This window comes from Orbicella faveolata, unplaced genomic scaffold, assembly GCF_042242905.1.
Source record: "Orbicella faveolata isolate gen_17 unplaced genomic scaffold, um_ofav_v1 contig_46, whole genome shotgun sequence".
In the NCBI taxonomy this organism is placed as follows: Eukaryota; Metazoa; Cnidaria; class Anthozoa; order Scleractinia; family Merulinidae; genus Orbicella; species Orbicella faveolata.
Genome location: NW_028301576.1, coordinates 9,785,001 through 9,806,768, shown reverse-complemented (window position 1 = coordinate 9,806,768; position 21,768 = coordinate 9,785,001). Strand labels below are relative to the sequence as shown.

Below are 21,768 nucleotides of genomic sequence, written 5' to 3'. Positions count from 1 at the left end.
GACTTGTTTGTTTGTCTGTTTAAGATTTAAATGAGCTAAAACTTGAAAGCGCAAGTTTCTTTACAGCTGTGAAGGTTGGTAGGTTATTTTGAAAACACTTATAAATTGACTTTCTTAAATGTTATCGTTTTCAACTTATTTTAGATTGATATAACTCAAGATAACTTTATCTGATCTTATACATATTTATCAGTGGGCTCTCGAGTTTTCTTATCTTAGGGTTTGTGCTGTTCACGGTTTTGTTTTTACCTTACTTTTCACATGAACAAAATTTAGACATTTTTAGAAATCTCTGTTTACCAGAACGAGTAATTGCTTAGAAAATTTAAGTTAAATGTTTCAACAGCGCCACACCCGTTAGCTTCACGAGAGTACCCACTGATTAGTTACAAAATGACCGTAGACTAGTTGAACGACAGTATGGTTAAATCCAGTGTAAACTTGATTTTTTCCTTTGAAAAAACTTGTTCTCCTAAGGAGTGCTCTTTTTTTTCGTTGAAGCATTAAGCGTCGGCCTTTCTTTCGTACATACATAGTTACTTGTCACAGGAACAAAATTTAGATATATTTCAAATCTCTTCTCATTAGGATCATTATAAAGGGGTGCTATTTCTTAAAAAAATATAGGCTAAATGGGCCCCACACCCGCCAGTTTCATTAGAATTCCCCTGAATAGTTAAAAAACTACTTTAGACAAGTCGAAGGACAATGTGATCAAATCCAGTGATTGGGTTGATCGTGTCGCTGTACAGTTGACAATATATGAGCTCAACCACCACTGTTCACCATCATTCTCTCAGTAGAATCATAATTCTATTTCCAAGACAAGACAACTACATTCCTTTGTTTCATAATTCAATTGTAAATATCCCTGGTCTATCTACGATAACCTGTCCGGTCAGCAACACTATGGGAACCATGACAGCCTTAGACATAGAGTACTGGAAATCACGTGATCGCCTATCAGACTTTTTTCCGTCGGCGAGCCTGTCAACCAACACATTTCATCAAGTAAACCATTAGGTTCTTCTTCAAGTATGTATCATGTAATAATGAGAACATCTCACGGATCCTACAGCCCTACAACAATCGAGCCGTATCCGTGAAGGATCAATAATGCACGTCATGTTTGGAGAGAAATTTTCATCTGACATGTCACTTGTGATCCGTAAATATCTTTCTTCTTACACTAGAATAGGTTTTCCATAAAAGACGTCATCGGCTAGCAAGTCGACCAATGATAGATCGACACGTCATCCGCCCCCAACTCTGATCTTTTAAGCATGATTAAGCAGCTCCCTTAGATAAGATTTGTTTCTTTGTCTGAAAAGGTGTAAAACAAATCAAAGCTTTAAAGCGTTTTAATTTCTGAACAACTCTTATGGTTGGGTGAAATCATTTGGAAGGCACTCATAAATTGACCTAAGCAGATGTTATTTTGTACGTAACTTCTTTTAGATTTACATAACTTACGATAACTTTTTATGATCTCACTATAACATATGCGCTCTCGTGTTTTCTTATTGTAGGGTTTGTGCTATATATAAAGAGTTAAAAGTTTTGTCTTTGTGGAAGGTAAGTTTAAACATTTTTTCCACGGATTTCTCATTGTTTCGTATAATCATGAAACAGCCTCGCCCTTCCTGTGGTATATGCATATGTGCTTGTCATGGGAACAAAATTTAGAATTTTTATAAATCCCTATTTATTGGGATCATAACCAGAACGAGAAATTTCTTTAAAAAAAATTAGGTTAAATGTTTCAACATGAGCCACACCTGTCAGTTAAATTAGATTTCCGCTGAATAGTTACAAATTAAATGACGCTAGACACGTCGAACGATATGGTTAAATTCAGTGTAAAATCGCTTTCTCCTGTGAAATGATCAGAGCGCGAGTAAAGGTAAATTGCATTGGCCCTCTTCTTAATTATGTATAACAAGCATTCCAACTCCTCTCTTTCGAAAGGATTTCAATTGGAATTGACTATTTTAGTTGCGCAGTTAATGATCTTTTAGAAACTCTTTGGTTTTTCCTCTGTTTTAAACACACCACCCCTACATTTATTCGTTTCTCTTATAATTGCATTATTCGACTGCAAATATTCTTGGTCTATCTTGACCGATATACTTGATAGATATAATATCAGGGTTTTTTTGTGTCCTTGTGGCAAACTACACATGTCATGAAACTAGAGATTGAGCCGGTTCTTCCTCAAATATCACTTACATATAAACCTCTTTTTATTGCTGGCAATCAAGCACTTTCTTGATGAAGAATCAACAATGCATGTAATGTTTGGAGAGAAGTCTTCATCTGACGTGTCACTTGTAATCCGTAGACATCTTTCTACTTGCGAGCTGGTTGTCAATTAAGAATGTCATTAGCTAATTTGCTAATTAGCAAATTGGCCAATGAAAGATCGTCAAGCCTTCCGACCCTAACTCAGATCTATTTAGAGTTGTTAAGTAGTTACCTTAAATAATGTTTGTTTGTTTGTCTGTTAGAGCTTAAAACGAGAGAACTGAGCTCGAAAGCGTAAATTCCTTTAAAACTATTAAGGTTGGCGGAATCATTTTGAAGTCACTTATAAATTGACTTTCTTAAATCCATTATTCTATTTTTTGTGTCCTTGTAGCATGCCAAGTAGATTAAGTTTTTTAGTATAGATCGCATATAAACGTCTTTTTGTTAGCTGTCATTCAACCAGTTGCTTGATGAAGTATCAAAATATTAAGCACGTAATGCCACGAAAGAATTTTTCATCTGACGTGCCAATGACCGAGATCCGTTCCCGTAGATATCCTTCTACTCACACAAGTAGGCTGTCGGTAAACTGAATGTCATATCGGTTGGCCCAGTAGATAAATTTGCTTATTAGTAAATCGACAAATGATAGATGGACCAGCCTCCCGTCATTGTTTTCTGGTGTACTTTACCTCAGTCATAATTTTTTTTCTGGTTACGGCCCTGCTTCCGTCCCTAACTCAGAACTGGCTAAGATGCTCCTTTAACTATGATTTGTTTGTTTATCTGTTAGAGCTTTAAACGAGAGGAAACTTGAAAGCGCAAGTTTGTTTACAACTGTTAAGGTTGATGGAGTCACTTTGAAGTTACTTATAAATTTACATTCTTAAATGTTAATTTTGCCCTTTTTCTTTTAGTAATAGTAGTTATAATAATAATGATAATATTGCTATAGCGCAAATTAAGATATATATAGGATCAAATGCGCTTTACAATAAAATATAAAATCCGTAAAAAATAAAATCAAAATACACTTAGAACAATATTCAACCTATATCCTAACAAAGAAAGAATCGATTACAAAATGTTTAAAATTACCTCTGCTACTTAATTAAAATGAAACCTTATCTAATTATAAGAACTATTAAAAACCCTATCTAATCAAAACTCCTAGTTAAAAGCTTAACTAAAAGGGTGAGTAAAGCTTCAGTCTTGAGATATCTTTATCTGATATACCATCCGGGTTCTTGTGCATGTTTTCTTGTCGTAGGGCTTGTGAGATATAAAGAGAGATCAGCACTGGCGGTTGTGCCTTAGTTGGAGGTAAGTGCATCCCTCATGTGTGTAATAAGACAGTGTAATTAACAGTGGCGGATCTAGGGGAGGAGCTCGTGGGACCCGCCCACCTTATTTTGGCGGAAAAAAGAAGATATCACAGAAGGAAGAAAAGCCGGCAGGGCAAGCAAAACAAAACCGCCCCCCCTCCCTTAGCTTAAGGTATGGATCCGCCACTGTAAATATATCTTATTAGATGTTTTGGTGTGTAGTATCGCTGTATATTTTTACGAGTTGTGCCGTATTTTGACGAGCCCGCAGGGCTGATCAAGTGCTGGTTTTCGATTAGATCGCGGGCTCATGTCAGGTTAACTTGCTGGCCGGGTTGTTCGGAAGTCGGTTAACGCTAACCCAAGATTATAAAAGTTAACCGAAGTATAATTTTTCTTGTATACAAATGTTTTTCACTGCTTTTTGTGTATTCTGAGGACCTTGAGATTATTGAAACTCAAAACAGAAGGCCAAACAACAGAAATGGAAAACTTCACCGTAAAGTTTCAAAACTCAACTTAAAATCCTCGCCTATCTTGGGTTAACTTAATCGGGCTTTGAACAACCCGGCCCAGGAGCTCCGCTCTTAGGCTTGGCTGAATGTATATATTACTTTTTTTTAAATGGTCACAGGATTTTATGATGAAAACAATCGGACTCCGGTCTCGCGTACGATTACAGAACAAATTTGACTCCACTTACTGCTTAGTGTTATGTTATGTGTTTACATCTGTTAATTAATCATGATTCGCCAAAGGCGAATAATTGTTTTAGTATAATTTTCAGAGGCGAGTATCAAGGACTTCAAAATAACGGTCTAAAACATAACAACACAGACGCAACGTTTTTGCTATTTCGAGTACGAGATTACAAGCACGACGTCGGATAATTCGTTGGTTTGAAATTTTATCACAGTTAATGAAACAACCATATGTCACGACTTCTTCTAGGTTTTTAACATTCGAGCTTCAAAAAGGTACGTCAGTTTATTTGCGGCTGCGACTTATCTGCAAGTTTTTACGGTATATATAACTTATAATGTTAAATAGGACATCAGGACTACAACATTACTGTGCTCTTTCTCATTTGTTTTTCTCTTAAAGAATGTTCGGAGACAGATTTCTGTTTCTTGTCTTTACTGGCCTTGTCTTGTTCCTGTTGGATTTCGTGTCAAGTCAGAGAAAGCGGAGTGCACGGAGTCGCTTTATAGGTAAGAAGACCATTTGAGCAGCAACGCAGGGCAATTACGTTTAATTTTTTTAGCGCCTGCTCATGTCTGGTGTTTCACGCTGACGGAAAACAACAGGCGGCAATCCGCTATTCATTAACCAACCAAACTCCTGGAACAAGTTGTTTGTATCAGTGAGTTGCCACCTACCGGAAAAACCAGTTTCTAAGCTTCATTATGGTGCTACTCTAGCAATATTCGAATAGTAATCGCTTCTAATCGCACGTGGCAATCATCTTTCTAGTGGGTGCAATAACAAACTGACCCAATACAGAACTTTCTGTACTTACCGTAGAACTGCGAAAGTAGATTGTGACATGAAAAACGCAATAGATTTCTTGTCAGTTTGCAATGATCGCAACATACATGGTACATAAAATACATAAAAGGATTGACAATGACGGATAGCTCACTGAAAGTTAAGTCTAAGAAAACAGATGACGAAATTAACGGTTAGAGCTGAACACGCTTCATAGCCTAAAAACACTTGGGTCTTCTAACTTTCTTGTTATCATAAATAACAAAATCGAAAATAATCGGAACATAGTGACGTTACTACAGCTGTTCTCTTAATTCCTTGAAATTGTGAAAAAAAAAAAAAAAAATGGATAGCAGCAAGTGAAACTAAACTTGCTGCTATCCATTTTTTTGTTTTATTCCACAGGGCCCACATTGATATCAGTTTTGTAACTAAAGTGGTTACTCCGTATAAATATTTTCAATTATTATTAAAACGATCTTAAAGCTAAATCTAAGGTGAAGTATTTGGATAGCAATTGTCTGTAAAAGTATATAGGGTAGGCTCAGTTCCCACTTCTGCGTAAGGCGCGTTCCCAGCAATTCTGTTAAGACAGTCTTGAAACTCGTCTATCCTGTTTTGGTAATGCCTATGATGCGTGTCTATGGTGCTGGATCTCAGGGGAAGGGGCCGGGGTCAATTCGATGTTTAATCCTTTCATGTTTTGTAATATCGCGTTTAAACGCAATAACGATATTCTTGATTTTCATTGCTTTCTGTAGATCACGAATGCGACCAGACTTTAGACTTTGAGAACAGGAATCAAAGAAAATGCTTTAAAGCTCACGGCGGTTCCAAAAGGTTGGTGTCCGATAACACGGCCAAAGGCGGGAATTACTCTCTTAAATGGGAGTACAATTCTTCGGGGACACCAGCAACACTAAATTACAGCCGACCATCAGCCTTTGCTATTGCGGGTGATAGTCTTCGCTCTGGAGGTATTAAAATCTGGCTTTACAAGGAAACGCGGTCTAATGGGAAGAAGATGGAAATTAACCTGATTGGTGGAAATAGGAGGGCTCCAGTACTACTGGGATCTTTTGAAGTGAGCTTGGAATTTACAGGTTGGAGGGGAATATGGGTGGCATACAAAGAGTGCGTGGAGTCTATGAGCGGCAGTCAGGGCTTAACTGGAGTCAGTTTTGTGTTACGCCATGCGGATACCATCTACATCGATTTGTTAAATTTTGTGGATCGTATGTCCTTTCAGTCTCGAGATAAAATAGTTCCACCCTTGAGAAAGACATTGTACACGAAAAAGCACTCTTTTCAACAATCATATCGATGGAGTAAATTTATGCAGAATACAATTACTGATCTTCGCCACATTGTTATCAGTCCATTAAAAAACTTAAGTCTCAATCACATCAAGAGTCGCCTGAGAAACTTTTATTTTAATGAAACTAGAACCAGTTATGACGATGACAGTGATTATTTGATGGAACGATGGAAGTCAATTAATATCAATATAGACAAGGCCAATAAAGAATACGACAGGCTTGGTCTTAAGTTTACGACGGTGCAAGGGAGTAAGACAGTGGTACGCGGTCCTCCTTTGTTTTGCCGTAGGAGTGTAATGGGAACAAGAACTTATTCCACGACAGATCCAAAAAGGAAGTTTAGCTTTGTTATGGATAAAATTATGTTTCCTTTGGCACTCGAATTTTACCTCAAGTCCCGTCAAAATGAGCTTTTTGAGACAGTGAAGAGAGAAACTCCTCGCATGAACTCGGCTAATTTAAGTCAAGCACTCCAAAAAATTTGTGGAAATCGCCGAAACAGACAAAAAGAGTTTGAAGATTACCTTAACGGAATAGCTGGGAACCCGCCATACAGAGAGCTACATGTACGTCGTTCGTTAGATTATATAAACAAAGTTCGTCTTCAAAGGATCATAAATCTCCTGGATTATGTGGAAGACCAAGGTTGGGCAGATGGAAGTGCCCTCGGTTCCTTGGATCACGAGATGAATCGAGATGGTGGTGGATTTATGCAGACCCTTTTTTTCCTAAACGAATCTTTGCATGCGAATCCTGCAAACAAGAGCAGGCTGTTAAAGTTAATAAACACTGCAAAGTGGTACAATGACTTTGGCGAAGTGTATCAAACACCTCGTTTTGAGTACAACGGAACAACAGCAGACAAAATGATTACTATGATGCTATTTCGCCTGATGATAGTGTTGATTATGCCCACTGGTACGGAAGACGAGATCAAGGCAAGACAAAGGGATATGGATGCCTTGAAGAAATGGATGGATAGCGCTTTGACAATCAACAAAGCATTCGGAGGAGTAATCAAACCTGACTATACCGGTTTTCATCACATGGCATTCTACGGATCTGCATACATACCCCAGGCGTTACATACGGCAGCTCTTGTACAGTTCCTACTGGAAGGAACTGAATTTGAGTTATCCTTCACAGCAAAACGAAATTTGCAAGAGGGGCTTAAAACCCTGCGGGTGATAGCCGTGAAATATTCTACGCCAAGTAGTGTTGGAGGTCGTTTTCCCGACTTCTCTAAGGCAGTTCTGGCCCAAATACTTCCTGCATATGCTTACATTAGCATTTCTTATCCTGGGACGCTGAGCAAACCGCCGACGCCTGGAATTACCGTTTCTGACCTGACTGGGGATGCGAAAATATTTCTACGCTTATATCAGACTTCGGACGACACAGTAAAGAAGTACCTAACTGACGGAAAAATCCACACAGGAAAGACGTACATGAACACCTTGGGATCTGTGGACATAATGAAGTCCGTAAGTTTATTACAAGATTTGTTTTAGATTAAGTGCGTGTTACGTGAATTGAAATTTAAATTGAAGTGAAATTTCATTTAGAACTTACAAAACCAATCTCAAATGCTAATTGGAAATTTGAGGCTCCACAGAATCGTCTGCAATACAAAGGAAAAATGTATATTTTTTAAGCTCAGCTGTCCTGAACCGAGCTCACTACTCGCTAAATTTCTTAGTGTTTTACACGTGGAGAAGTGATATTCTGTGTTCACAACGTACACAGTAAAGCCAGTGTGAAAAAGTGAGTGACTGACTCATCCAGCTTTGGGCATGATCTTTAAAAACGCGCGCCCGTATAGCTGGTTTTCACATGACGTCACTAAAATTTGAACTACAAAACTATTGATCTTTCTGAGATTTTTACTTAAATTATGTATAAGAGCAGCTTAAAATTAATATTCATACAAATTTTCGCTCCGAATGGGTTCTTGGTTTTGTGATAAACTACGCTTGAATTTCTAAGCTTTTGCGTGACGCGGTATTTACATGACGGCCCAGAGAGCTGTCATGATGGTTAAAAGAGTGACTTATTTGGGGGAACTTGGCTATCTGAACAGTTCATGTTATAGAAAAAGTATTATTTTAATGTTTTAGAGTTCCTCGAGGGATAAATTTGCGCTGTTGTAGCAAAACTCAGTGACAGATGTTTCTGTTAGTTTCCGGCCGCCATGTTGGTGCCCATACGGATGGGCACCAGCATGGCGTCTCCATACAAATCTCTATAAATTTGGGTAAAAAATTTCTCCGCATATCTCGCATGAGAAAAATTGCTGTGACCAGAATTTTGGCAAAAGTCTTTGCATATTTACCTTCTTTCATTTTCCAGATTCTGGACTTTATCTATTGACCGGTTTTGATTTATATTTTGATCTATTTTGAATTGCGTGATACTGAAAACCAGCAATTCCGTCGCGCTACTTTTTCACTTGTCGTTCGATGGACTGCGAGAAGAGGGGCACTGCTGGTAGTCAACAGTTTTAGATCAAACACATCCAAACAACCGCAAACAAATTTACACGTTATAATTAAGGGCCCGAATAAAGCCACTTCATTGTTTTAAAGTAATTTGAGAACAAAAGTGGGCTGCGACTCCATCTTTTCCTTAGAACAAGGAGGCTGGCAACAGTTTCCAGCACTTTTTCTAATAGCTATACTTTAAAAGATGAATACTATCACTGTTTAACAAGTGATGCTACAATATTGGTATCAGAAAAATGCCCAATCATTGATAAACAACTTGCGGTCATCCTTTATATAACAAGTTATCATAGCAACAGTACAACTGTTAAAAACACCCTTAATTTTTGCTTTAAGCTCTTGTAACTCAAAAACGAGCTCGGAGATCCCCATTTTTACAATCGAATTGTAAAAAGTTTTTTATAAAGCTTAAAAATTCTGTGAAGTGGGTTCAGAGCCACCTTAAATTTTCGAAAATTTAAGGTAGCTCTGAACCCTCTAACCAAAACACGGGGTGAACGAGCCCTTGTTTGAGTTGAAAAATGAGATCAATCGCCAAATGTCCTCCTCGTACTCCCACAAGGTGAACATGTAAATCAGGTTTTTTTTTTATCTCAATCTTGTAACTGATGTTTTAACCGTGTTTAAATAAAGTGTATGTACGTACGTACGTACGTACGATTTTATGAAATACGATTTTATGAAATCATCAACCAGAAAGTCTACGCAGTGTATGACGAAGGCATAACCTTTATGGACAATGATAACCACATACCCACTTTATATCGGTTGATGCCACAATCATGGTCATACCTACCTGCCATGATTGTGGCATCAACCGATTTACAGTGGTTATGTGGTTATCATTATCCATAACGGTTATGCCTTCGTCATAGACTGCATAGACTTTCTGGTTGATGATTTCATAAATTTTTTATAGTTTTGTAAATCTGTCGTTCTCAAAACATATTGAATATGTCTCTGTAACAATAACTATCACAAAAATAATAGTAAATCTCCATTGTTACAGGTTTATGACAGGGCTCTTTCAAAGAATTTTTTTGCTGAACCATCTCCGGAAGGCCATTGGTCGAAGAATTTTGCAGCCCTCTCTATTCATCGTCGCAAAGATTGGGCCGTGACAGTGAAGGGCTTTAACAGGTTTGTCTGGGACTTTGAAGGTACGCAAAAGGAAAATGCCCATGGTATCTTTCAAAGTCATGGCGCAATGCTAATAGCGAACAGTGAGGAGTCACTAAAGGCACATAACGTAAGTGAGGGATGGGACTGGACAAAAATTCCTGGCGCCACTACAATGAACCTCACCCTCCAGGAAACACTGCTGAATGAAGCAAGACACTTTAGTCCACAGTCTCATGCTGGAGGAGTTACCTTCAAAGGACCAGAGCCTTTTTCGGACGGAGCGTTTGGTATGGACCTCCATCAACCGGATTACCAATTCTTAAACAGAAATCCCCATCCCAATATTAAACTTTCTTTTAAGAAGTCTGTTTTCTTTTATCAAAACTTGTTAGTCTGCCTAGGCAGCAACATCACCGTACAGAACGGTGGCGACAGGGTGGCACAAACAACACTTTTTCAGGACAGGTTGCAGAATGCAAGTTCAGCTCCAGCCCAGGTTGAGAGAAAGGATAAAACTGGGAAGATTGATTACATTTCTATTGTTGATACTAAAGGGAACAGCTACTTCATTCCACGGTCGAGTGTTTCAAGTCTGAAATTTCTATCTTCAAACCAAACATCGCAAACTCCGTCAACTAAACCGTCAGTTGGTTATTACGCTACTGCCTGGCTTGAGCACAGGTCCCCGAACGGCTACTACGAGTACGCAGTTTATGTTAATACACCATCTTATCCACAACCTGCAGACGTCTTCTGGGAATATCACAATAGATACCCTTATGAAAAGCCATACAAAGTTCTAAAGCAGGATCACGAAGCTCACGTGGTGAAATTTGAGGTGACACCAGCACGCTGGACATGGCTAGAGCCCTTCTATAGTTACGTCATATTTATGTCCAAACCAACTCTTCCCGTTGGTCCAATCACAGAAGTCACCAATCAATCTCGCATTATGATAGACGAGGATGACATGTACGTCTATTTAAGCATCAGCTATCCTGACTTGAATTTCCCAGTTTCAAACGAATTGAAAGCCTTAAGAGATATAGGAGATACCGAGATGTTCTACATGGAAAGCAAGGAGGTCGAAGTGAACGTGACACTAACAACAAACGTGAACAAGGTCGTTCAGACAGTGGTACATGGATTGCCAGATGGTCATGGCTACGTCCCAGAAGTTCGAGTGGAACCTTTATCTTCTCATGGCTCACCCAAGCGAAACAAAATTGTCTTCGCCAACCTTAAGAATGGATTCAGCGTTGAAATCAAGTTAAGTAAATAAGGTCGAGTTGTACTAAATGCACTTGAAGAAACACGAAAATGACTTTCTCTGAGAAGTTATTGATTTGCATATGGACACTGTAGGGCATCGTAAGAGAAGATGTATGGCACAGCCGTTAAACATAAATTAATTTGAATTATGCATAAATATGTAATGAGCCCCATCCTTAAACTGCTGATTGCAACAATGACAAACAAGAAAGGCTATTAAAGGCTATTGACGTTAAATTGCTGTTTTTTCTTTTCATTTAATTTGATTAATACAATATGAGAATGAGCGAAGGTACTTAGTCACGAGCAGTCACGATTGGTCCAAGCAGGCTCTCGATTCGTACTGGCGTCCATGCACCACATGAACACGAAACGTTTTGGTTGAGGAAATCTCCTGGGCTAGATTTTGGGAGTCCGGTGGACGTCCTTACACCACGGGGTCACAAAACGGCTAAAAATTCCCTGGATAGGCCTCAGTCTCTAAACTCAATAAATTCTGAAAGATCCCAGGCGTCCCTCCTTGTTTTGCGCCTGGTGCACGTGGGGTTAGGGGTCTGTTGCACTCGAAAAGGCGGACTCTCCTCGCTTCCAGACCTAACCATCAGGCGTCAACGATGAAATGCCACATCGCCTAGTGACAAGCCAGGAAAGATCCCATTACATAAAACACAAAATTGTACACGCAGGCGGCGACTACAAGTAAATTGATTGACCGCTTTATCGGATAGCTGAGTTGGTAGAGCACTGCACCGGTATCGCAGAGGTCATGGGTTCTGTAATGTTAGGTAGATAGGCGAGTACGAGACAGAACTAAACGCAACAACAACACATTTAATCGAGCAACATGGCTGCAAGCCATGGCATGTCGCAAGGACCTCTGGGAAACAATGACCTACGTAATGGCTTACATCACAGGTTCGAATCCCGTTCAGGCCTGCATTTTTTTTTTCGGGCTTTAATTTCACAACTGCTTAAGTCGTGTGGATAACTGCGATGATCAATCATGTCTTCATATTTTTCTCCGAAGTTCAAATATATGCCCTTTATATATTCATCTTCATTTGTAAACCTATAGGCACTTGCCAAAATAACTATATTTTCTCGCCTGGTTCCTGAATGCAGTTTAAATTTGTTTGGTTGTTAACAGTGTGGTTGACGCGAAACGCACAGGCGGCGGAGCGTTTTGAAACATGAGTGGGGGGCGGGGGGGAGTGCTCAGCGTTAAGCCAAGCGCATAACTCTACTCCAAAAGGTCTTTTGCATTGTTTGTTTGCACAAACAAACTTCTTTGCGATGTCTACAGCGTTTAACGTGTCCATAATAGACAATGCAGGAGGAGGCAGTTGTTTAAACGATCCTGCTTCATGGTGCTTCTAACGCAGGTTTTTAGTCTTCACAGGGCAGAAACAGTGAGCTGGGAAGTCGTCGATGCCACTGACAGGTAATATCAAATACAATCTTAACAATTTGTGAACCTCTCCTAGAAGCGTTTTGGTGACAGGAGGTTTGTTGAGAGCCGTCGCAATGGTTCTTGTATTTGTAACCTGGCTTACTTCGAGCAGATCACGAAACGAAATATTTTGTCAAATCAATTTTATGCTGCGCTACCGATATTTTCGGCACCGAAACGTGGGGACTGAGCCCCCAAATTTTTGTTTGGGGGGCCTATAACCTCCCTGGTCCGCTGCCGATGGAACAGATTGATCGGGGCTAACAGAGGTTTGGAAAATTGGCAAAGTATTTCTGAGAGCGAGAGACCTCTCGATTTGTTAACTTCACAGCGCTATACACCTTGATGCATATGAGTGCAATGTTCGCATGCTACATCTCACTGAGCCGAACGGACAAACGTCAGTACGAAATACCTGTATTGCTTTTCACCTCCAATCCCATGTGCAAAGTGCTTTCATATTAAACGATAATAGGTATGTGCCCAAAAATGCTGCAAGAGCCGTTTAAATAGTCAAAGTGGCTATGAGCAACTCAACTTGTAAAATGTCGAAAATGGATCGTCTGTAAACAGTGGCAATTTTGATGCCACCGACTTGAGCTTTTAATCCGTAGGTTAAGTTAAAGTTAAAGCCCACTGGCATTGATAAGAAATGGTGCAAAACGCAACGGTAAGAGAATACACGAAGAGATGTGACTCCGTTGAAAACATTCATGAAGTTATCGTTGATCCTCGTCCGAGAGACCGAAACAATTATAAAGTACCGCTTCTTGTGCCATCAGCGGCGGATCTAGGGGAGGGGCCCGCCCCCCCTTATTTTTGGTAAAAAAAGAAGAAATCACAGAAGGAAAAGAAGCCGGCAAAGCAAAACAAAACCGCCCTCCATCCCACCTTAGCTCAAGGTCTGGATCCGCCACTGGCCATCGCCAAAGCAGGCAATAATTCTCATTTTCATTCCTATTTTTTTCGTTCTTTATTTTCCTAGCCAGTATCAATGCAATTTTTTTCTTTCTTTGTTACCTTTTGAGATATCTTAAAAGTTAAAAAAATGTGTCCAACGTAGAGTCACTATACACAAGGACAGTACCGTGTCTCGTCCGCTTAACAAAGTTAAGCCCTGTTCGGTGGGTTTCCTACTTGGCTGAGTGACCAAATACGAATACCTCGTGTTGTAACTTCTTTTCTTTTCTTTTTTTCCCCTTTCCTTGCCAAGGCGATATTAAAGACTGCAGAACTCCCAGCCTTGTGTAATGTTTTTTCTGCTATTTATCGACTATTTGTTCAGATCATTTCGCCATGTCAGTATTTATGTGTATTTATTTACAATACCGTATAAATGAATATCGAAACGCGTCCTCAATGCTCTTGTCTTTTTATAATCTAAAACTTTTAATCACGACTTGAATCATTCGAAAAATCATACAGCTCATCAATTTATCAATATCGTCTTTTCCGGCAATCGAGTTAAGTTAAACCTGTATGAGCGGACACCTTCTGGATGAGCTATTTACATGATTACATGTAAGATATTGAGTACTTGTGTCACAAATTCAAAGAATAACTAGTATTAGTGAATTCTACTAGTATACTAATGCAAATGCTGCAATCTGATTGGTTTAGCTACTCGTATACTATCAGCCATTAGAATGCAGTAGCTGTTGGTCGTCCAAGAAATGCGACGTTTCTATCGTTTTTCCGAAGTTTTGGAAGAAAGTTTAGATGTAAATGGATAATTATATTCCTGATAAGACAAAAGAAGGACATAAACGGATTCTTGAACTTAAAAACTTTAAATTATTGAAAAACCGATGCGCACGCTTAAACAACTGCAAATTTACCAAGGAAAATTCAATACGTGCGATTTTGTTAAAGCGTAAAGTTCAATAATGCGTCGAAAAATATTTGGAAACCATTATTTGCGTTAATTAAAGTTAGAATTTTATTAACTATCGCCTCATAGAAATCTCGAGCTCATAATCTAATTGTTAATTAGCATATACCACACAAGTGAATAGCACGCTTATTGGCTAGCTCGGAGGTGATTAGCCAAGCAGCTGAAGAAAATCAAAAAGGCTTCCCGTTTCAAATAATGTTACTCTTAAACAAATAAAGTTACTCTTTGGTCCGCTAGTTATTCAGCTTGTGTGGTATATACTAAAAAAAATATTCACCTCAGTGTCGGTGAAGGTGGTGGGTATTTACCTCCACTTAATAGTAATAATAATAATAATAATAATAATAATAATAATAATGATAATAATAACAATAATAATAATAGTAATAGTAATAGTCTTTTTTTTTTAAAAAACTAAAAAAGAGTGTTTATTGTGACAAAAACTAGAGCCAAGCTTTACAAAATGCTAAAATATTTACATAATTTGATGTCTGTTAAACCTGTAAAACATGTTTCCGTATCTAATCATGATATCATGGTTACTACAACTAATACTAATACTACTATCATCATCATAACATTAATTAACATATTCCATACAAATTAGTATATACAAGGTAAAAGTAAGTAAAAGAAATAAACTATTAAAACCTATTTCAACAGTGTTTACATAATGGCTCCCTCCTGGGTTTCAACGTCAATATCGGTATATTACAAGGTAAAAGTAAATAAAAGAAATAAACTATTAAAACCTATTTCAACAGTGTTTACATAATGGCTCCCTCCTGGGTTTCAACGTCAATATTAATGTTCTTAAAGTCATAAAAGGCTTTCCTTCTAGCTCTTGAACCTCTTAGGCAGATTAGTGCGGATCTTAGTAAAGCGAAGGATGTCCTTGCTCTTATCTAGGAGATTGTTTTAGCATAATGTTCTCCTTTCTTGATGGAGATCAGCTGCGCCAGTCTGGAATGGTATTGCAAGCACTCGTTTCCCATGCCGCCTGTTGACGTGAAAATAAGGGGTGTAAAAGTTCCTTGTTCGATATCCAGAACTCTCCTCGCGTAAAGGCGCTTCTTCTCGTTCTCATGATTGCGGTATATCTGTTGGAGCTCTAGGTCCCTATACGAATCAGCATTAGGGTGACAAACCCTCACGTCAAAGAATGCTGATCGTTGGCTCTCCCAGAACCCGCGCGCATGAATATCTAATCTCGCATCTGGAGCTCGATTAGAACCTCTTCCCTGCTGTTCACCCGAGATGTCTTGCAGGACAGGCTCAATCTCAACATCGGTACAAACCATATTCAGGAGTTCGGCTTCTAAGTCCCTCAGTTCATTGTGACGTTGGGTAACGAACCCACCTCTCCTGCATATCATTGCGTGGTCCACTGTAAAAGCATCACCGCATACACAGGTGGAGGGGATATCATCAACCGGCCAATCGTAGCGCAGTTTGATTGCATCGCGGAACTCTCTCTTATTTAGATTGAAACCCATTTCACGAAGGGGGAGTACCGTCAGCCAAACAGATGACCCTTTTTCCGCAGCAAGGTCAAGTGCCCGTTGGACTTTCTGTGGGGCTACCCCTCTGATATGCTCTGCCCTGTAATAGTAATAGTAATAGTAATAGTAATAGTAATAGTAATAGTAATAGTAATAGTAATAGTAATAGTAATAGTAATAGTAATAGTAATAGTAATAGTAATAGTAATAGTAATAATAATAATAATAATAATAAAGTTTTTTGGGCGCATTTAAAATTCACTTCGGTGAATATCCACCACTATTCACCTCCACTTCGGTGAATAATTGTTAACTAACTTGGCACGGTGCAAGCGACTGTAAGACGGCCTTAAACGCTGGATGTTCGAAGCCCGGGGAGGGGAGGGGGGGAGGCACTCCTATATGAAATGATCTGGGCTGCTCGTCGTCTCGGGTACAAATCAAGGATTCTGGTCTCACTTAGGGTGTTGATGACGAAACCTCACCATTTTTAGCTGTCAAAGTATCCTTTAGGGTGCACTCGAAGAAATAATCAAAGAAACACTCTCATTTAATTTCTGTTTTTAGGCTTGATTTCCGCTGATCTCTCGGGTACGCGAGTCGGGTCTACAAGTGCTCGCGGGATCCTTTCTTGAACAGTGGCTGGCAATTGAACCTATTCCGTTTTAAGTTGTATCTTTTAGGGGTCTAAAGAAGCTCGAGCAACCCCCCATTAGTCTCCTTTAGGGGTTAAATTCAATTTAACGCTAATGCCAATGCTAATGCTAATGTTAATGCTAATGCTAATGATAATAATAATAATAATAATAATAATAATAATTAACAATAATAATAACAATAATAATCAACTTTATTTATTGAGGGTAGCACACAATAGTAATCACTGAAAAACTAGTGGCCCTCATAAAAATATTTACAGAATAAAAAGATGACGATAATATGAGAAACTAAGATATGAGGCATACTAAAATATTAAAAAGTAAAGCAGTGGATCAAGTCTAACATTTCTAACAAGAAAGTTAAAAATTTAGATGATCAAATGGTCCAATTCCCTACAACTGTCCAGAAAACGTTTAAAAATGGATTTTTTGGTTCTAAATGTCTAACAAGAAGTGAAGGAGTGATGGAGTGAAATTGCTCCACCACTACAACTTGGAAAATAATATTTACCAAATTAAAAACTGAAAATCCGTTTGTATGAAGAAATTGGACAATATAACATTTTGCTACATTTATTGTTTTTGGACTTGCTAAATTCATTAACTAACATAAAATGTAATTTGTCATATATATCATTACCATTCACAAATTCTAAGGTTGTGCAACGATTCAGAATCTGTTACTTAAAGGAGCTACGTCATGGTTTTCGCATCTTGAAAAGTCTAGCCTAAAATTTTCAAGTTTGTTGATTGTAATCCGTGTTAATCTTCTCTATCCTCAACCATCTTTGTTCCTTTATGGACTGTTATTATCTCTTTGGTGTTTTTCTGTCTTGGTAAACTACTATTTTCAGGTTTCATCCAAATATTTAAAGGTAATTATTTACGTGGCTGATATAACTGCAAAAACTGTGACTAAGCTCTTTCAAGGAGGCTGGCAACAGTTTCTAGCACTTTTACTACAGCTATACTTTGAACGATGAATACTACCACTGTGATGCTACAGTGCTACAAATAATGCTATCACACAAATGTCCAATCATTGGTAAACAAGTTGCCGTGATACTTTTTATATAACAGGCCACCCTACCCTTAATTTCAGCTTTAAACGTTTGCAACTCAAAAATGAGCTCCCTGACACTATGTTCTATTAAATCGAATTAAAATAAGCATAATAAGATGCAACTTTTTACAAATTTAAAAAATTCTGAGGAGAGGGTTCAGAGCCACTTTAAATTTTCATTTAAGGTGGCTCTTAACTCGTCGCCAGTATTTGCTTAATCTGGCTCTGCACATCATTAGCAAATATTGAATACTGATCAACATGTTCTACCTCCCATCATTTTAGGCAGATGGTCAGTTGGTTGGTGATAATGCCCAGCAACTGATGGTTATTTGTCATCTATACAAAACAGATATCCGGCAATATATGTGTACTAGTAAAGTGAATTTGGAAGCACTATCAAGAAGACTTGATAACATGTTGCAAACCACAGCAGCCTCCAAGTCATTTTTCTGTACATAAAATGATCTGAATGAAACACATCCTGCTCAATCATGGCCATCAGATATCCCCTGATTATGTAGTATTACAAAGGATTTGCAACCCAATAACTGAGTCTAGAATTTCTATTAATGAAAATTTTGTTTGCTTATATTTCTCTCTTTATACCAAAATGTATGGACCATCTCTCAGTAAACTGTGCATATTGGACAGGACAAAAATGGCATGAAATACTGTTTACTGGAATTTGTTTAAAGTACTGTAAAATTCCAGTAGTACTAGGACCGCCCAACCCCGAAAACAAATTACCCTCAATGAGCTTCCTAAATGTAGTAAGTCTCTTTCTGGTCTTCAACAATAATTAAAAAAATGAGATTATCCACTATTGACTTCTAAAAACGATTTATCTAGGTTACGCATAAAACTTACAAGTACACTTAGCAAAATCAGGTAGATTGAATTGTCTTTTTGTAACCTGCAGTTGTCGGCACGCGCTAATCAGTTATTTTTTAAGCAATCTCAAGTTTATTAAGTTGAGTAATGGTGAATGCTCTTCTGTAGTCCTCTCAAGAATTATGTTGCTATTTACTGCTCCTCTGAAACTTTGGAAAGATATGAAGGCTGCCAGTGTGACCTCCAGCCATTGCACACTTAAGGATGACAATGCAGGTAAGTTTAACTAATCAAATTGCATCATTTGTATCAGTGTGCAAGTGAATTTATACTAAAATTCATTTTGATTACTAAGCCCTGCTACTTCTGGGGCTGTTTTATGTCCCTCTAAACATCATCACCACATGAGTTTTAAGTTGAATCTTTCGCTTACACTGGTGGAACACAGACTACCTAGCAATCAAGTGTTCTTGTTTTGTCTAATAGCCACTTCTCTGCAAAAACGAAGCCAAATTTCATATATTTGCCTTGTTTAACAAAAGAAATCATTCAAGCATCAACCTTTTGTTTCAGCTCCTTGTATTACCAGTTAAACAGGTGGCCATGATAACAATGACTAGGAGATTTTTTTTGAATGATTTTAGTTGTGACTAGAGAATTACTCACCTTGCTAGGACATAAGGTGCATGAAAACTTGTACATGAACAAACTGTAGACTGAAAGATGATGGGATTCTGAGCAAAACTTTAAAGTAAAACTACAGGTTACAATGCACAATCAACTAAAACTCATGCATGTAAATACACACTGCATACCGTTCTTGTACCACACCCTTCATCCAGGTGGACGTATGCTATCAGTTTACTTATGATATAAACTTTCTGGGTAATTTTAGCAATGATGCTTTAAGGTGTGAACACTGGTGACTATCTGGCATAAGAGCAACTTCACGCCATTCATTGCGTTGTATGTCAAAACGCTCCACAGTTTTCAAAAAGTGTTCTTCATTTCTTCCACCAAATAAGTAAATTATGTCATCCATGCTCACAATGTCACAGGCAGCACGTGGAAAAGCAGGACTAGCAACCAGGCTCCACTCATTTGTGCGGGGGTCGAACATCTCACAGGAGACTTCAGTGTTCAATGAAGCTGACAAGTCACTGTATCCCCCGACAACAACAATTTTCCCATGGGCTGTTGCTGCAGCAGGAGACATGCGAGCTTTTGACATACTTGGAATTCCCTTCCATTGGTTGGTTGACGGGACATAACACTCCACACTATTATGACAACTTTCACCATTGTGACCTGCTATAACATAGATTTGTTTCTGCAGCACAACTGCACAATGAGCTGCACGACCTGCTTTCATTGGTGCCAACTGCTTCCATTCACCAAGAACAGGATTGTAGACTTGTGTCTTACACCAGCTATCCTCACCTCCTGTAACATACAGTAGCTCATCAAGACTGGTCACTACAAAGTCTTTGCCATTGCTAGCTGTATATTCATCACTTAAGTTCCATTTCCTTTGTTTAGGGTTAAAACTCTGAACATACCACTTTACAGAAGTATGTCTACCTGAACTTCTTTCCAAACTCACCACATGCAAGAGTCCCCCACAGATGGCAGCATCAAGACTGTTACAGGAGTTTGGCATTGCAGGTAAAGTATGAAGCCATTTCTTTGTTGAGAGCACAAAACAGTGAGTGTTGTTTGAGGTTTTGTTGTTAAGATTCAACAGTCCACCAGTGAGTACTACCACATCCTCATACTCCCCTAAAGACAAACGAGGGGTAAGCGAAGTGCCTTGGAATTGATCCGGAAACAGAGAGTAGTCCAGTCCACTGAGTACGATAGCCATACAACTTGGGTTCCTCTTCACTAGCTCTTCCTCTTCAAGAATCTGGCGAAGACTGTACTTTGACATCGAGAAGAACCTCAAACATTTCAGCAACTCGGGAAGAAAACTTTCTCTGGATTCCACGTCATGTTTAACCCATCTAATCATTGCTTCATAGACCTCTTCCTCTTGTGGTACGTTGATTTTGTCGTCACTAAGCAGTTCCTTCACTTTCCTCAGCTCGAGCGACTGGTAATCACTTGACTTCGCTACAGCCACGAAATGTTCAAGGCAGTAAGTGACTGCTGCTTGCTTTAACGACTCACAGCTGTACTGGGAGGCGAAGGATTCTAAAGCCAGACAATTGGAAACATTGATGGATTCTTCCAGGAAAAGCGAGGCTTTCGATTTCAGACTTGGAATTATCAAATAATCTGCAGCAACAACCACATCTTGTGCATTAGACGCGTTGATTGTCGCTTTACCAGTGTAAATAAATTGAAGAACCTCAGTCAAGGCTTCACATGTTACCTCTGTCAGCTGTATAAGATTGTCTTCGCTTTCTCTCACTTTCAATTCGCTTGTAAAGAGAGCGCGGAAGTAGGGACTCCCAGCAGACAACACACATCGATGGGCAGGGAAGTCTTGTCCTTTAGCGCGAACAGTTACGTCGCACAGAAGGTCCGATTTCCTAAATTCGTCTAACTTTTGAATCAGTTCTTCTTTAACAACTTCGTCAAGTACTTGTTTTTGTTGCTCGTTCATCCCGGATGGTTATAAGCTGGTTATTTTTGTGAAAAAATTTCCGAAGTAAGGAAAGCTACGAAATTTGTAAACAGGAACTTCGTGACGTGATGAGGTGGAATTCTGGGAAAGCGTCGAGCTCACGCCAGTCTATTTGGGCTAGTCACGCAATCTTTCAATGAAGGATAAAAGCGTTCTAAGGGTTATCTTAGAAGGGTCAGAAACCTTTGGAGCTTCAGCTGAAAAGAAGGGTTTGGCAGTGGATTGGTCACACCCTCAGGAGACCTGACGGCAGTATAGCGAAGGCAGCATTGGAGTGGAGCCCGCAGGGGAAACGAAGGAGGGAGAGACCGAGCCAGTCATAGAGGCGAACTCGTATGGCGGAGCTAAAAGAACCGGGAACAACTTGGGCTGCCGCAAAGAAAGTTGCGCAAAACAGGACCCACTGGAAAGCGATGGTTACCGGCTTATGCTCCGCTAGGAGCTCAGGAGTTTAAAGAAGAAG

At 39.0% G+C, this 21,768-nt stretch overlaps 3 protein-coding genes across 6 annotated transcripts; 1 reads left to right on the top strand and 2 right to left on the bottom strand.

Moving 5' to 3' along the window:
- Nucleotides 1-11,511, top strand: LOC110051106 (uncharacterized). Of its 4 annotated transcripts, none has more exons than XM_020757083.2 (7): nt 1-74; nt 1,530-1,575; nt 3,041-3,092; nt 3,518-3,570; nt 4,677-4,783; nt 5,822-7,863; nt 9,890-11,511. In XM_020757083.2, the coding sequence occupies exons 5-7, from the start codon at nt 4,678-4,680 to the stop codon at nt 11,282-11,284; spliced, it is 3,543 nt and encodes a 1,180-aa protein (XP_020612742.2). In that variant the 5' UTR covers nt 1-74; nt 1,530-1,575; nt 3,041-3,092; nt 3,518-3,570; nt 4,677; the 3' UTR covers nt 11,285-11,511. The 4 variants fall into 4 exon arrangements, with proteins under 4 accessions (XP_020612742.2, XP_020612743.2, XP_089134216.1 ...); XM_089278090.1 differs by lacking the exon at nt 1-74 and adding an exon at nt 1,328-1,440; XM_020757084.2 differs by lacking the exon at nt 3,041-3,092.
- A 3,710-nt stretch (nt 11,512-15,221) lies between these two features.
- Nucleotides 15,222-16,237, bottom strand: LOC149098309 (uncharacterized). The gene has a single exon (XM_089277769.1). The coding sequence runs from the start codon at nt 16,112-16,114 to the stop codon at nt 15,524-15,526; it is 591 nt and encodes a 196-aa protein (XP_089133895.1). The 5' UTR covers nt 16,115-16,237; the 3' UTR covers nt 15,222-15,523.
- Nucleotides 16,238-17,336: 1,099 nt separating this feature from the next.
- LOC110051251 (kelch-like protein 24a) lies at nt 17,337-21,367 on the bottom strand. The gene has a single exon (XM_020757275.2). The coding sequence runs from the start codon at nt 21,282-21,284 to the stop codon at nt 19,542-19,544; it is 1,743 nt and encodes a 580-aa protein (XP_020612934.2). The 5' UTR covers nt 21,285-21,367; the 3' UTR covers nt 17,337-19,541.
- Between the last annotated feature and the right edge of the window lie 401 nt (nt 21,368-21,768).

What these genes read in the sequence shown, in the direction of transcription:
- LOC110051106 (XM_020757084.2), top strand. Translation starts at nt 4,678, where the DNA reads ATGTTCGGAGACAGATTTCTGTTTCTTGTCTTTACTGGCCTTGTCTTG. An exon ending in TGCACGGAGTCGCTTTATAG is followed by an intron (nt 4,784 to 5,821) that starts GTAAGAAGACCA and finishes TGCTTTCTGTAG; the next exon opens with ATCACGAATGCGACCAGACT. An exon ending in CTGTGGACATAATGAAGTCC is followed by an intron (nt 7,864 to 9,889) that starts GTAAGTTTATTA and finishes CCATTGTTACAG; the next exon opens with GTTTATGACAGGGCTCTTTC.
- LOC149098309 (XM_089277769.1), bottom strand. Translation starts at nt 16,114, where the DNA reads ATGGGTTTCAATCTAAATAAGAGAGAGTTCCGCGATGCAATCAAACTG.
- LOC110051251 (XM_020757275.2), bottom strand. Translation starts at nt 21,284, where the DNA reads ATGAACGAGCAACAAAAACAAGTACTTGACGAAGTTGTTAAAGAAGAA.